Genomic DNA, 14,247 nt, shown 5'->3' with positions numbered 1-14,247 from the left:
TTCCTGCTGTGTGTTTAACCTTTTTCAGAATGTGAGACGTGTTGCGTATAGCATTTAACTTAAATTGTCTGAAGAAAGATGAAAATGCCTGTTCACCTGTTACTTATAGTGAAAGTTGGAAAGGGTCTTGGCTATCTATACAACAAAAGTTAATTATATTTCTTTTAAACAATGCAGAGTTACCAAACATGAGACAGAGGCCACCCCCACGAAGAGATCTTACTGTGGTGAGTATAAAATGTAGAGCCTTTAATGCAACAGAAAAAGTCCCAAATCACTTCACAAAACCCAAATAAATGAGCACAGCCAAGAAGGGAGAAGTTAGGGGGAGTGACCAAAAGCTTAGTCAAAAAAATTGGTTTGAAAAGTTTAAAAAAATGTCAAAGACAGTTGCAGGTACTGTGATCAATGGTGGGGTGGAGGGGTTTGCAGACAAGGTCACAGAATCACGGGGCGTAGGAGATTTCAGAGTTAGGGTCGAGACCAGTGAGAAATTTGAAGACAAGGACAAGAAGTTTCGCATAACTTCCTGGCTTTTGTACTTTTTGCCGCTATTTATAACAAAGTGATTATTGCACTGCATTTTTTGACTTCCTCTAGCATGCGCGCCTGTTTAGTCATACGCACTCGATCTGATCGCGCATGCGCAGTACGATATATGAGGAAGTTGGAAGTAGCGCAAAACCACGTTGCAGAGCCTGGAGCTGCTGCCATTGCCGCCTGCCTTGTCTGCCGCTCGAGCCTAAGCCTTCTACTAAGGCTTTTGGGTTATCTTTCGATTATCAATGACTGTACTAAAGGAGCCTCCAGGAATTTTGCCTAGAGTATCGCTGTGATTATCTAAACAAATATTTTCATGGCCTTCAGAGAGAGAGAGAGGGAATCCGCAAATTTAGAAATTGTGGCCTAGAAATTGGGTTGGGGCGCCAAAGTGGCGCAAAAGTCGCCTGAGCGCAGGATTTAGCGCAGTGATCGGAGTAATTCCGATCGCCAGAAATTCAGTTTCAGTGCTGCTCGAGGGACACGGGGCGAGGCTCGAGGCGCTCCACGTCCCTCTTAGGGCGCTGAAACTGATTATCGCAGCGCAACGTGCCGCAGCGCCACACGCTGCGGCACGGCACGCTGCGGTACTGCAGGCCTTCCTCCCACTGTTAAGGGGGAGGTGCCTGCAACAGCGCGATCCCCGCTCGCGAGTGCCGGCAAATGAGCCCGGCACCAAGGAGAAGTGCCGGGCTCTCGGGAAACAGCCGGCAATGCCGCGGGGGGGGGGGGTTAGGAGGCCGGGGATGGAGGTGCTGGCAGGCGGCCGCCGAAAAAGCGGCCGCCCCGCACCTCCACCTTAACTTGCGCCGCTGCCGGCACAGTAAGGCCCCGTGAACCGGGCGCGGGTAGCGAGCGGCGCAACTGCGGCGTTCGCTACCAAATATCGCGAACGGGGCACGAATGGGGCGCTGCGCACACCGATGACGTCATCGGTGGCGGCGCAGCGCAAAAGCCTAACGCCACCATTAGCGCCCCTACTGAATATCGCGGGAGACGCAGCCAGTGGCGCTACAGCCACTGACTGCCTCTTTAGGCGCTAACAGGTGGCGCTACTCACCCAATTTCTCCCCCTGTGTTTTTAATTCCAAAGTTTAAATCGTTAATATAAATTGTGAGCAACAGTGGTTCCAGCACTGAACCTCGTTGAACATCGCTTCCCACCCTCTGCCACTCTGAATAGCTAGAGTGATAGAGTCATACAGCACAGAAAGAGGCCCTTCGGCCCATCGTGTCTGCGCCGGCCATCAAGCCCTGTCTATTCTAATCCCATTTTCCAGCACTTGGTCCATAGCCTTGTATGCTATGGCATTTCAAGTGCTCATCCAAATGCTTCTTGAATGTTGTGAGGGTTCCTGCCTCTACCACCCTTTCAGGCAGGGAGTTCCAGATTCCAACCACCCTCTGGGTGAAAAAGTTTTTCCTCAAATCCCCTCTAAACCTCCTGCCCCTTACCTTGAAACAATGCCCCTGGTTATTGACCCCTCTACTAAGGGGAAAAGTTCCTTTCTATCCACCCTATCTATGCCACTCATAATTTTGTACACCTCAATCAGGTGCCCCCTCAGCCTTCTCTGCTCTAAGGAAAACAACCCCAGCCTGTCCAGTCTCTCTTCATAGCTGAAGCGCTCCAGCCCAGGTAACATCCTGGTGAATCTCCTCTACACCCTCTCCAATGCAATCACATCCTTCCTATAGTGTGGCGACCAGAACTGCACACAGTGTTCCAGCTGTGGCCTAACTAGCGTTTTGTACAGCTCCATCATAACCTCCCTGCTCTTATATTCTATGCCTCGGCTAATGAAGGCAAGTATCCCATATGCCTTTTTAACCACCTTATCTACCTGTCCTGCTGCCTTCAGGGATCTATGTACATGCACACCAAGGTCCCTCTGATCCTCTGTCCTTCCTAGGGTCCTACCATTCATTGTGTATTCCCTTGCCTTGTAAGTCCTCCCAAAATGCATCACCTCACACTTTTCAGGGTTAAATTCCATTTGCCACTGTTCTACCCATTAACCAACCCGGCTATATTGTCCTGTAGCCTGAGGCTTCCCTCCTCACTATTTACCACTCCACCAATTTTCATGTCATCTGCGAACTTACTGATTATACCTCCTACATTCATATCTAAATCATTAATGTACACTACAAACAGCAAAGGACCCAGCACCGATCCCTGCGGTACACCACTGGACACAGGCTTCCAGTCACCAAAACAACCTTCATCCATCAACCTCTGCCTCCTGCCAGTAAGCCAATTTTGGATCCAATGTGCCAAATTGTCCTGGATCCCATGGGCTCTTACCTTCTTGACCAGTCTCCCATGTGAGACTTTGTCAAAAGCCTTACTGAAGTCCATGTAGACTACATCAACTGCACTACTCTCATCCACACACCATGTCACCCCCTCGAAAAATTCAATCAAATTGGTTAGACATGATCTCCCCCTGACAAAGCCATGCTGACGATTCTTGATTAATCCTTGCCTCTCCAAGTGGAGACTAATTCTGTCCCTCAGAATTTTTTCCAATAATTTCCCTACCACTGATGTTAGGTTCACTGGCCTTTAATTCCCTGGTTTATCCCTACTACCCTTCTTGAATAATGGTACTACGTTAGCTGTTCTCCAGTCCTCTGGCACCTCCCCTGTGGGCAGAGAGGTTCTGAAAATTTGTGTCAGAGCCCCAGCAATCTCCTCCCTTGCCTCACACAGCAGCCTGGGGATTTATCCACTTTTAAGCCTGCTAACACCTCCTCCCTCTCAATACTAATTTGTTCAAGTATATCTCAATCCCCCTGCCTGATTTCTATGCCTACATCGTCCTTCTCCATAGTGAACACAGATGCAAAATATTCATTTAAAACCTCACCCACATCTTCTGGTTCTACACACAGATTGCCACTTTGGTCCCTAATGGGCCCTACTCTTTCCCTGATTATCCTCTTGCCCTTAATATACTTAGAAAACACCTTGGGATTTTCCTTTATTTTGCCCACCAGTATTTTTTCATGCCCCCTCTTCGCTCTCCTAATTTCTTTTTTAAGTACCCCCCTGCACTTTCTATACTCCTCTAGTGCTTCCAGTTTTTAGTCCTTTGTATCTGCCAAAAGCCTCCCTTTTTTTCCTAATCCATTCTTGTATATCCCTTGACATCCAGGGTTCCCTGGGCTTGTTGGTCCCACCCTTGACTTTTACGGGAACATCTTGGCGTTGTACTCTCTCTATTTCCTTTCTGAAAGACTTCCACTGCTCTGATGTGGATTTTCCTACAAGTAGCTGATCCCAGTCCACTTTGGCCAGATCCTGCCTTATCATATTAAAATCGACCTTCCCCCAATTTAGTACCTTTATTTCCGGTCCATCTTTGTCCTTTTCCGTGACTACCTTAAATCTCACCGAATTATGGTCACTGTCACCAAAATGCTCTCCTACTGACATTTCTACCGGTTACATTCCCTAGAATTAGGTCCAGTACCGCCCCCTCTCTTGTAGGACTTTCTACATGCTGGCTCAAAAAGCTCTCCTGGATGCACTTTAAGAATTCCGCACCCTCTAAGCCTTTCACACTCTGACTATCCCAGTTAATATTGGGGAAGTTGAAATCCCCTACTATTATTACCCTATTATTTCTACACTTCTCTGAGATTTGCCGACATATCTGTTCCTCTATCTCCCCCTGACTGTTTGGGGGCCTATAGTACACTCCCAGCAAAGTGCTTGCCCCCTTTTTGTTTTTAAGTTCTACCCATATGGCCTCATTAGAGGAACCTGCTACGGTATCATCCCTCCTTACAGCAGTAATTGACTCCTTGATTAATATGGCGACACCCCCTTCTGTCTCCCCTAACGATTCTATACCCCGGAATATTGAGCTGCCAGTTCTGCCCCTCCCTCAACCGTGTCTCTGTGGTAGCAACAATATCATACTCCCATGTGTTCATCAACATCTTTAATTCATCTGCCTTACTCGCAAGACTCCTTGCATTAAAATAAATGCCATCCAGCCTTGCCATACTCCCTTGTGCCATTACATATTTGCTCTGCCTTCCAGACTGACTTGTTTTTTCCTCTATATTTGGCTGTGCATCACCCCCTACTATAGCTCCACTCCGTATCCCATCCCCCTGCCAAGTTAGTTTAAACCCCCCCCCCCCCAACAGTACCAGCAAACCTCCTCGCAAGCTAGTCTTTACCCCTACTCTCTGCTTAGTTAGTCAAGTTAGTCAAACACGATTTGCCCTTAATAAATCCATGCTGGCTCTCCTTTATTAGTCCATGCTTGTCCAAGTGGATGTTAATTTTCTCCTGATTTATTGTTTCTAAAAGCTTCCCCACCACCGACATTAAACTGACTGGCTTATAATTGCCACGTTTATCCTTCTCCCATTTTTTGAACAAGGGTGTAACACTTTCACTGTAGATACCGACTAAACTCATCACAGAAAGGTAGGGCTTGTCCATTTCAATCTAAGTACCATTTTTAACGACGTGATAAGTCTTAATACTGCCAAACAATCTTTCTGGCACTGAAAATTAACTTTTACAAGTGTGGAGTCTCATTCCTTCAGCTTTTAATTGTTGTTGATTTTTTTTTAATGTAATTTGTTTTACTTTTTCTTTATCGCTTTTTTTCTTAATCCAATCTTTCTTTTCCTCTCTTTGTTTTGCTTTCTGGACTTGATTTGACATTGAATTCACTATTCTAACGACATTTCCTGTTTCAGACTCTGCGCTGCTCATTAACAATTCTTCAATCTGATTGGTTAAAGAGATACAGTTGCATGCCCGGTTCTCACAGGTCCCATATGCCCTGTAGAGGGCGCTGCACCATTTTGATCTCCTTACAGCAACTTGCCTTGCAAAAGCTCATGCAAATTAATTGGGCAAGGGCAAGTCTAACGAACGTTTGCCTGCTACAGTAAATTCTGGCCTAGTGTAGCTGATTTTTGGACAAGTTAGAGTTTATGAAAGGTGGATGATGGTCGGGCATCAGGAAGAATGTTTGACAGAGGTATGTATAAGGGTTTCAACAGTGATAGGGCAAAGGCAGAAATGGGAATTCTTGCTGATGGATAGAATGTGGGGTTTATAGCTCAGCTCAAGGTCAAACAGAATGCTGTGATTGTGCAAGGTCTGGTTCAGCCTGAGTAAGTGGGAGGAGGGGGATGGAGTCAGTCCCTCCTCATTAACTTAGTGACAATTTTAAACTGATGATCCTTTGTCAGTGACTGCTGAATCCGAGATAAGTCTTGCCCTCTTCACCCTATCAAAATCCATGCTGCTCAGCACACACCGTCTGAGAGTCCGGATCTGCCCAGGACTCCTAATAAATGGGCTCCACGAATTAAACAGTGGGACCAATGCCTGCGTAGATTGGCCACAGGCTAATCCCACTGTTAAACTAGTGTGCTTGGCCCCTGTTTTATGCCCAAATAAAAAGCACTACGCATTCCCCCCCCCCCCCCCCCCCCACTGCCCCCACCGGTGTTCTTTGAGAAATAAAATAGCCTGAATATTGGCTTGAAGTTAATGACTAATTTGCCAGTCTACTGCTGTATTTTTCATGGCTTTAAATTTTTTGAAAGATTTTAAGTGGTTTAAAATATGTATAGTTGCCAATAATAACTTTTCTTTAAAATCTTTTCACTGTTTCCAAATATACTAGCTTCTCTTTTATGTGGGAAACTATTAATTTAATTATAAAACATAGAGAATATGAAACATGAATGACAAAGCATCTAAGTGGACTAAGTAAATGATTTTAGATCTTACTGAATTTATCAACAGCCACGTGGATTGCATCTCCCCAAACCACCAACTCCTCCTGAAGTAGAAGAAGAGTTTTACACTATAGCTGCTTTCCAGACAACCATTCCCGATGGCATCAGCTTTCAGGCAGGGCAAAAAGTTGAGGTAAGCAAATTAAAATGCTGTATAAATATTATTAATGTAAATATCATCTTGAGGTCATTCTAATATGATGGTCTAAAAGAGTTTTGCTGGGGGACTGTGTGGCACTTGTCTTTTACTTCTGGACCCCAAGTTCAAATCCAGCACAGACTAATGGAGGAAAGTCTCTTAGGCCTTTTAGGAAATCAGTCTGGGCAGTCTCAATCCAGTTCCAAACATGCATGGGCCTAATGCTTAAAACTGACAATTGACAATGAAACCTGGGGTACATCTCCCTCGGGCTTATCTGCTCCACTGTAACTTTGGCAGAAATCCAGGGTGTTCCACTGAAGTCATGGCGATGGAATGGAAGTAGCCCCAAGGAAGGTCACCCCCTTAGACAAGCTGAAGGACAGCGTGGGAAATGGAAAAAATGCCACCCTACTGCAGTAGGAGTCCACTCTCACTGCAGTACAGAGCTAAAGGAGTTTTACTCAGTATCTAACTATGCTTAACCTGACCTGGAATGCTTGATGTGCATACTGGGTGTCTGAAATAGAAAGTATTCCATTTCCCAGACAGACCCTTAATGAGCATTAACAAAAGTTTGAGTGTCACCCACTTTAACGAGGGCACATTAAAAAAAAATTAAAAAGACTTGCATTTATATAGTACAGTAGTTATATTTACATAGCACGTTAAATAGTTGACACAGGATGAAGTTTGAAAGTTGTAAAGATGCAGATAATACAACATTAGCGCAAAGATAAAATTCAAACTATAGGATCCACTTCAAAATAATTATTCTTGATAAACTAGAACCCTGAGGCTGATCACCAAACTTGCAGTCATGATAGTTTTGATAACAATTTGCTACCTAGACAGCAGCAAGTTTAATCAGTTCAATTTGAAGTTGCTGCAGTTAACACAGAGATTAATCCAATGAAAATGCTATATTCTCTGCATTTTCAATTTGTGCTTACGGCCTGACGTTGACTGCATACTCTGAAATGGGGGGGAAAGATGCCATGCAAATTCTTGTAGCTGAACTGGACTGAACCAATTTCTTTCAAAACATAATGAGTGGTCTCTCCTATTGTAATGGGCTCAAACAATCAATAATCAACTACTCTTTATTGGTTAAGCAGTGGGGAATTAAAGCTTACATTTCCCCCTACATCTCCTTTTCCTTCTTGAAGGCAGCAGTTCATGGTGGGATATTGTTCAGGACCATCAATGGTGACCCTTCAGCACCTTATCCCACTTGCCATGGTTAAGCCTGGACAGTGTCGATAAATTTTTGATGGCTACCCAGATCTTCATCACTAAAGTTTGTTTTTTATTTTTCTCGGGATGTGGTTGACGCTGACCAGGTGTAATGTCTGAAACAGATGCACAGATCCAAGAATTTATATGATAAAGTACTAAATATATTTGAAATAATATGAAGTGTTTACCGCCAATATAATCTGAGTTAGGATCTTCTCATTGGTTGGCGACGTTGCAGTGTCTTTTTGAAGTCATAGCCTTCGTTTAATTCAGTGAGATTGCTCTCGAGACACTCCCCATCAGGGGAGGTAATCCGTGCTCCTTGTTTATTTATTGTATTATTACATTATGCTGATAAGTTACTCAAAATAAATTTATTTTTTGTTTGCTTGTAGGTAATAGAAAAGAATTTAAGTGGTTGGTGGTACATCCAGATAGAGGATGAAGAAGGATGGGCTCCAGCTTCTTTCATTGACAAGTACAAGAAATCAAGTAATGCTTCAAGGGCAAATTTCCTTCCACCTTTAGCACAAGAACTGGCAAAACTTAAACTTTCAGATGGAGCTACAGGAAGCAGTACTAATGGAGATAGCGCCTTTCTAACTCGAGCTTTGCCCAAAGAGCCACCACAATCGAATGATATTGATAATGAGTCAGTAGTTCAACACAGACTGAAGGATCGGAGAGGGAAGGATGCAAGTAAGAGCCCGTCTTCTGACAACAAATTCAATTCCCCCTCAAATGTAGAATCTCAATCCAAGTCGTGTTCTCCTTCAAATGTAATAAGCAATGACACTTCCAGGTTTAACAAAGAGAAGCCAGTTCTTCCATTAAAGAAAGAACAGATCAACAGCAAGTTAGAGGTGGAAGCAGCAGATAAACATTCAAAAGGACTTCCACCCAAGCCCCCTGTGCCAGGAGGTATTTTACCCATTTTGCCACCAAAAATGGTACCTAAAGGAGACAAGAAACTGAGTACTGAAGCAAGTAAAATTACACAGTCAAAAGGACTTGAGACTGGGCCTAAGATAATAGCAAGTGAAATTGCAAGGCCTAATCTAAAACCTGTGGGAAGACAAGCAAAGTCAAAGCCCGATATAGAAGACAAATCAGTGGAATTGTCCCCAAATCTACCACTAAAGCCAAGACCTTTACTGAGACCTAAGCCACTTCCTATCATAAAAGGAGAAAGTCAATCTGAATCTGAAGTTGACATCTCTAACTTGAGAAGTAAATTGAGGAGAGCAAAACTGCCAGACAAAATGGGGGAGCAGGCCTCTTCCCAGAATGTTACTGGTAATCAAAACTATTCAAATAATCAATCCTCAATAGATACATGTAGCAGCTCTCATGGAAACATAGGAAATGAACCTCAATTGAAGCAAGATTTAGGAATAAGCTCAAAAATAAGTGAAGTGAAAGTTTTTCAGGGAGAACAAAATGGCCTTGAAAATGTACAGAATGATGGGGATGAGCCTAGGATCACTGAAGAGAAAGCTGGTACTTCAAAGAGTTTGAAGCCAATTGAGAAGAAAGTGGATGACGCTCAACTGAAAGGCCCACCTTCAACAAACAAAGAAGGTCCACCTCGCCCAATCGTGCCACCTAGAAGACCCCCACTGCCAAAGAAAACCTCCATAGAATCTGCAGATATGAAAGGTCATCAGAAAGATCCAGCTGAGAACAAACCTACCTGGGGACAAAATAAACCTGCCATACCTCCACCGAGATTTAAATCAAGTTCTTCTCATGATTACAGCAAAGATGATATTAAACCTAGGGGCGCTTCAAAGGAGCTCCTCCCAGTAAAAGGAGCTGTTTCATCCAAAGTCCATGAACATAAAAAAGAGCCTCCAAAAGTAACAGAAAGACAGGCAGAAAAATTAGAACAAGGAAAAGAGAAGATTAATGCTGCATTCATCAACTTAAATGTGCCCAAAGATGAAGAATCAAAAGAATGCCTTTTTGTAGCTCTTGCAGATTTTGCAGGAGATGAGGAGACCGCTGGATTTAAGGAGGGAACTGTTTTTGAAGTATTTGAGAAAAATACCAATGGATGGTGGTACTGTAAAATCCTAAATAGCGAGCCAACATGGGAGGGCTGGGCCCCTTCCAATTATCTAGTCAGAAAATAAGTATCTTCGTATAGTTTTTTTTACACTGCAAGATGCTTTTCATATGTAATATTTAATTAGCTCATTAATTTATAGGTTTAAGCTTTCTAAAAGCAACTTAATACATTCCTTGTATTTCTTCAACCTAAGTTGGAACAACATGAAGTGCATGGCCACAGAGTACAAGACTTCAGTAATTATTACACATTTTTCTCATTTTCATTTAACATCAATCCATTTAGTCATGATGGTCTGCCAGTTATCATCCAAGAGCAAACAAATACCTTTTTGTTTGGATAACACGGTAGCGGTTATGGTACTGGACTAGCAGCCGAAATCCCACCATGGCAATCTGCCAGATTGTCTTAAAACCCCAACTGGTTCACTAATATCTTTTGAAGTAAGGAAACTAGCCACCTTTACTTAGTCTGGCCTAAATACCCACATTATGTGGTTGACTCGTAATGCCTTCTCAGATGGCCTAGCAGGCCACTCGGTTGTACAAAAAGTTGCTGGGGAAGAGTAGTAAATGCAGCCAGCATCACCCACACCAAGAACAAATTGAAAAAATGTAGTATCAATGCTCAGTTTATGCCAAATTTACCCAGATTATTTAAAATGTTGTATTTTTCTGGTTGGCAAGAAATTGAGAATGTGGTGCTTGATTGCCAATTAAATATGCAGTTGAATACTTCAACATAATCTTGAGATTTGCAGAATTCCAACAGTATAAAGGTTTATACTAATTGTAGGCATCTTGTAATGCAAATCTGGTACGAACAAATTCTGCCAAAAAAACTGTTGTTCCTTCTTAAATGATAACATTACTCTGCATCACTTTTTGTATTCTTTTTATTTTATATTCTAGTATTGTGCAAAAGTAGATTATGTAGTTTTAAAACACCTTAGTCAATATACTGCTTCAGAAGGCCATAAAAAGATACAGCTATGTTAAAAGGGACGCAGTAGTTTAGCCACTGATATAATGCACGTAAAGGTTTAAAATTCAGTTACACTCACAGGTAACATGTAGAGTCTGCTAGCTGTAGAGCTTCTCTACAAAAGACAGAGCATATAGATTTCTGTAATCAATACATATTGTGAAACCTAACTACATACAGTTATGCCATTGGGTATACTTCAAATACCTCTGAGAACAAGGAGTTCTTATGTTTGAAAGATAAGTGGGTGGATGACACTTCAATCCAATTAGCTATTTGGTGATGTTCTTTAATGATTGAGGGGTTTAAATTCAAATAAAACAGGGTTTGCTAATAGGTTTAACATTGAAACAAACTCACTGTTAAATAGAGTATACCAAGAACAATGACTAACAGAATTTAAACTCAATAATGCTTCTCTCTTCATTCTTGTTGCACAGATTATGCTTTTGGCTAATTCCTCATGAATGTAAACTACATGGGGTCTTTACAAGGTAATACCTAAAACACATTAGTTGTAATGTAGCGTAGACTTCATCAAACATTTATTGGGTTTATTTGCTTTAAGAGGGCTTGACTGGTATCAAGTATAAACTCTGAAGCAAGAGACTTGAAATGTGAAACATGTTTTTAAAAATTGTTTGTTAACATGACTTCTCTTAATAAAACTGAAAGGCATTTCAAAGTAGCAGAAGTAAAATACCTCACATTTGAACCAGGGAACATGAACATTCTCATGTCGAGCAACACCAAGAAAGAATATTTAAGCAAGCTCAATGCAAAAGTAACAGTATATACTTTGATTTGGTTATGATAAAAGAATATCTGTACAATGTTTCTGCAGCACTGGAGATTACACTGGTCCCACACCCATTCCTATTCTTTAGCTTTGCTCTTGCCTTACAGTGGACAGCATCTGAAACACCTAAATCCATTGTCACCTAGCATTGTAGAATAAATGTCAATTTAAAGTGTTTAACACATGAATGCGACTAGTATATTTTATCCAAGCACTTCACATCAACACTGGTTTGTCAAAGTTGCCATTGACACAGTCGGCAACAATGTGTACTGCCAAATGCCACTGGAATGGAAGCTTGACCAGGGGAATTTCCATATGTTTGTGAGTTTGCACACGTGAAGGAGGTGTGTATAAAAGATTACATTTTGATAGCTAGCAACTTACATTAAGTGCCAAAACACTTGTGAGTAACAACATTGTATCGGGTTGCTAAAATCCCAGCTTGCAAATGCAGCGTGTCATGTGCTATTCCCAGAATATACTGAAGCAAAAGAAAAGCCTAACTAGTATGCACATCCCACCTACGGTTTGACTCTTAATAAATTGGACACTACAAGACCTGAAATTTTTCACAATAGTCATTATTTTCATCATTGAAGGTATTTTTATAGTTGCATTGGTAACTGTGGTTTTGGAGAAAAGATGGACCAGTGTTAATATTGCTTATCTCGGTAAAATAATTAGATTACCTTCCATAATTTTATCACATACAATACACATCTGGGTTATGAGTAAAATTATGTGTTCAGAATGGTTTTGCTATGGAGTTAATGGCAACTCTTACCAGAAAGCCTCATACATTTGAAGTTGGCTCACATAATCCCATTCGGAAAAAAATCCAAATTAAAAGGTTTTCCCTATTGCCCTACAAGGCTATTATTTCATAATCTCCTAGACTTTTGTTGGATTACATATCCTCGGCTATATTAATCACTACTCACTGTGCAAATAGTTTACTGAGAACAATCATTAACAGAATTTAAATTGAATAATGCTTCTCTCTGAATTTTTGTTGCACATTGGAGACTGAAAGGGGAATGAAACTCTTGAGTCAAGTACAATAAATGGTAAGTGCTTGCTACCAGATCACACTCCTAGTTATTTAGCCATATACATTTACAATTACCCTAAGTGCAAGATTTCCCTATCTGGAAATGAGGATCACCCCCCAGCAGCTGGTTACAGTGAACCACTGCATAGTGCTTGACATGGGTTAACCCAAAGAAAGGGGGAAAATGTGGAGCAGGAAGGAATAGAAGTTTCTGGGCAATCACCGTGCGGACAAGTCCACCGTCCAGAATTAGCCACCAAGTGGGTCTAATTCAACATTCTGCTGGGATCATGAGGAATGATAGAATGTGAAGCACCGAGAGATGTTTTCCAGCATTAAAGGTGCTCTATCAATGCAAGTTGTTGTTGGGGAGACAGGAATGAAAGTTGGCACTGGTGCAGAGGTTGGTTGTGAAGTTTGAATTTGGGCACAGAGTTTTGCACTGCATCTGATCTAGACCACGGATGATCTAAGAGTACTTCATGTTGTCACAGGACACAGAGTAGAAACGTTCCATTTCATAACACTGACATTCTTCACCTTGATAAGCACATTTACACAAAGAATAAATAAGAATAAAGTACAGGGTTTATGTTTCAACGTGCATTACCTCTGTAAAAAGTTCACTGAACAGCTGTAAAATCTTGAATATTAAGTGAAATAGCAATGGCTTTTGCTGATCTTTGCCGTTGATAGGAACAGTTTTATGTGGGAAAGAACAGCAGCTTATTAATTACTGACTAGGTATGATGGAATTCTGGCCTTGATGTCATGTATGCCATAATTCTGTTCAGTTGTCTGTAATTCAGATACCATTACTGTAGAAAACATTACAAATGATAAACTGTCAATTTGAATTTTAGAGAAGCGCTCTCTCAAATTGCAACTGTGTTTTTTGTTACAAAGGTTTATTTTGTAGAACATTAATAAACAATGACAGCTTTTGTTTTAAATATTTCTTGTACACTATATTTTTGGGAAGTTTGGCGGGAATTCTGTATTGAAGCTCATATCGCGTTTCATTTCAGTTTAATTAAAGACTTTGGGTGTCGCTCCTTTTGGGCGCTAACTTCGCTGGAGCGCTAATTTTAATGCCCCGAACAAATTAGCGCCCCTCCGCCTGAAATTCAGTTGTAGCGCCCCAAGCAGGAGGTGGAGTGCCACTGGAAGAGATCCACCTCCTTCTTGTGGCGCTACAACTGAATATTGCAATGCTACGTGCAACAGCACCACGTGCGTCGGCACATAGTGCCACATCATTGCAGGCCTCCCTCCCCTGATTAAAGGGGAGGGGCCGAGCGCTGCGCGCACCGGGGCCCTGCTAGAGCACCAGGGAGCAGGGTGCCATGGAAACAGCCCGAGGGATCGCAGCCAGCTCCCCGAAGAAAAAAGTGGTGCTGGCAGTCAGCCAAAAATAAAATAGCTGCTCGAAACTTGCCCTTTAAGGAGCGTCGGCGCAGCTGCAAAAAACACCACCCTGACCCTGTCGGACATATCGGGCCAGAAATTCGGGTCCCCACAGATGAGTACGCGCTGGGTACTCACACGTAGGCCCAACGAAAGTGCTGGTTTCGTGCATGCACTGCGCAAGCGCGGGAAACCGGAACTTCCGTTCCCTTAAAGGAAGGGGTTCATAG

At 42.3% G+C, this 14,247-nt stretch overlaps 1 protein-coding gene across 2 annotated transcripts in view; it reads left to right on the top strand.

The window, feature by feature from the left end:
• The window catches only part of sh3pxd2b (SH3 and PX domains 2B), a 381,839-nt gene extending 368,276 nt beyond the window's left edge, over positions 1-13,563 (top strand). For both annotated transcript variants that reach the window (XM_085995331.1, XM_085995333.1), the window contains 3 exons: positions 178-227; positions 6,332-6,457; positions 8,098-13,563. In XM_085995331.1, the coding sequence (XP_085851457.1) occupies positions 178-227; positions 6,332-6,457; positions 8,098-9,837 (1,916 nt within the window). In that variant the 3' untranslated portion in view covers positions 9,838-13,563. The remainder of the gene's footprint in view (positions 1-177; positions 228-6,331; positions 6,458-8,097) is intronic.
• The last annotated feature ends 684 nt before the right edge of the window (positions 13,564-14,247 follow it).

The sequence above is a fragment of the Somniosus microcephalus genome, chromosome 8 (genome assembly GCF_052327205.1).
Source record: "Somniosus microcephalus isolate GS21.2 chromosome 8, FLI_Smic_1.0, whole genome shotgun sequence".
In the NCBI taxonomy this organism is placed as follows: Eukaryota; Metazoa; Chordata; class Chondrichthyes; order Squaliformes; family Somniosidae; genus Somniosus; species Somniosus microcephalus.
The sequence above is the reverse complement of the archived record's forward strand: the minus strand, read 5'-3'. Positions and strand labels throughout refer to the sequence as shown.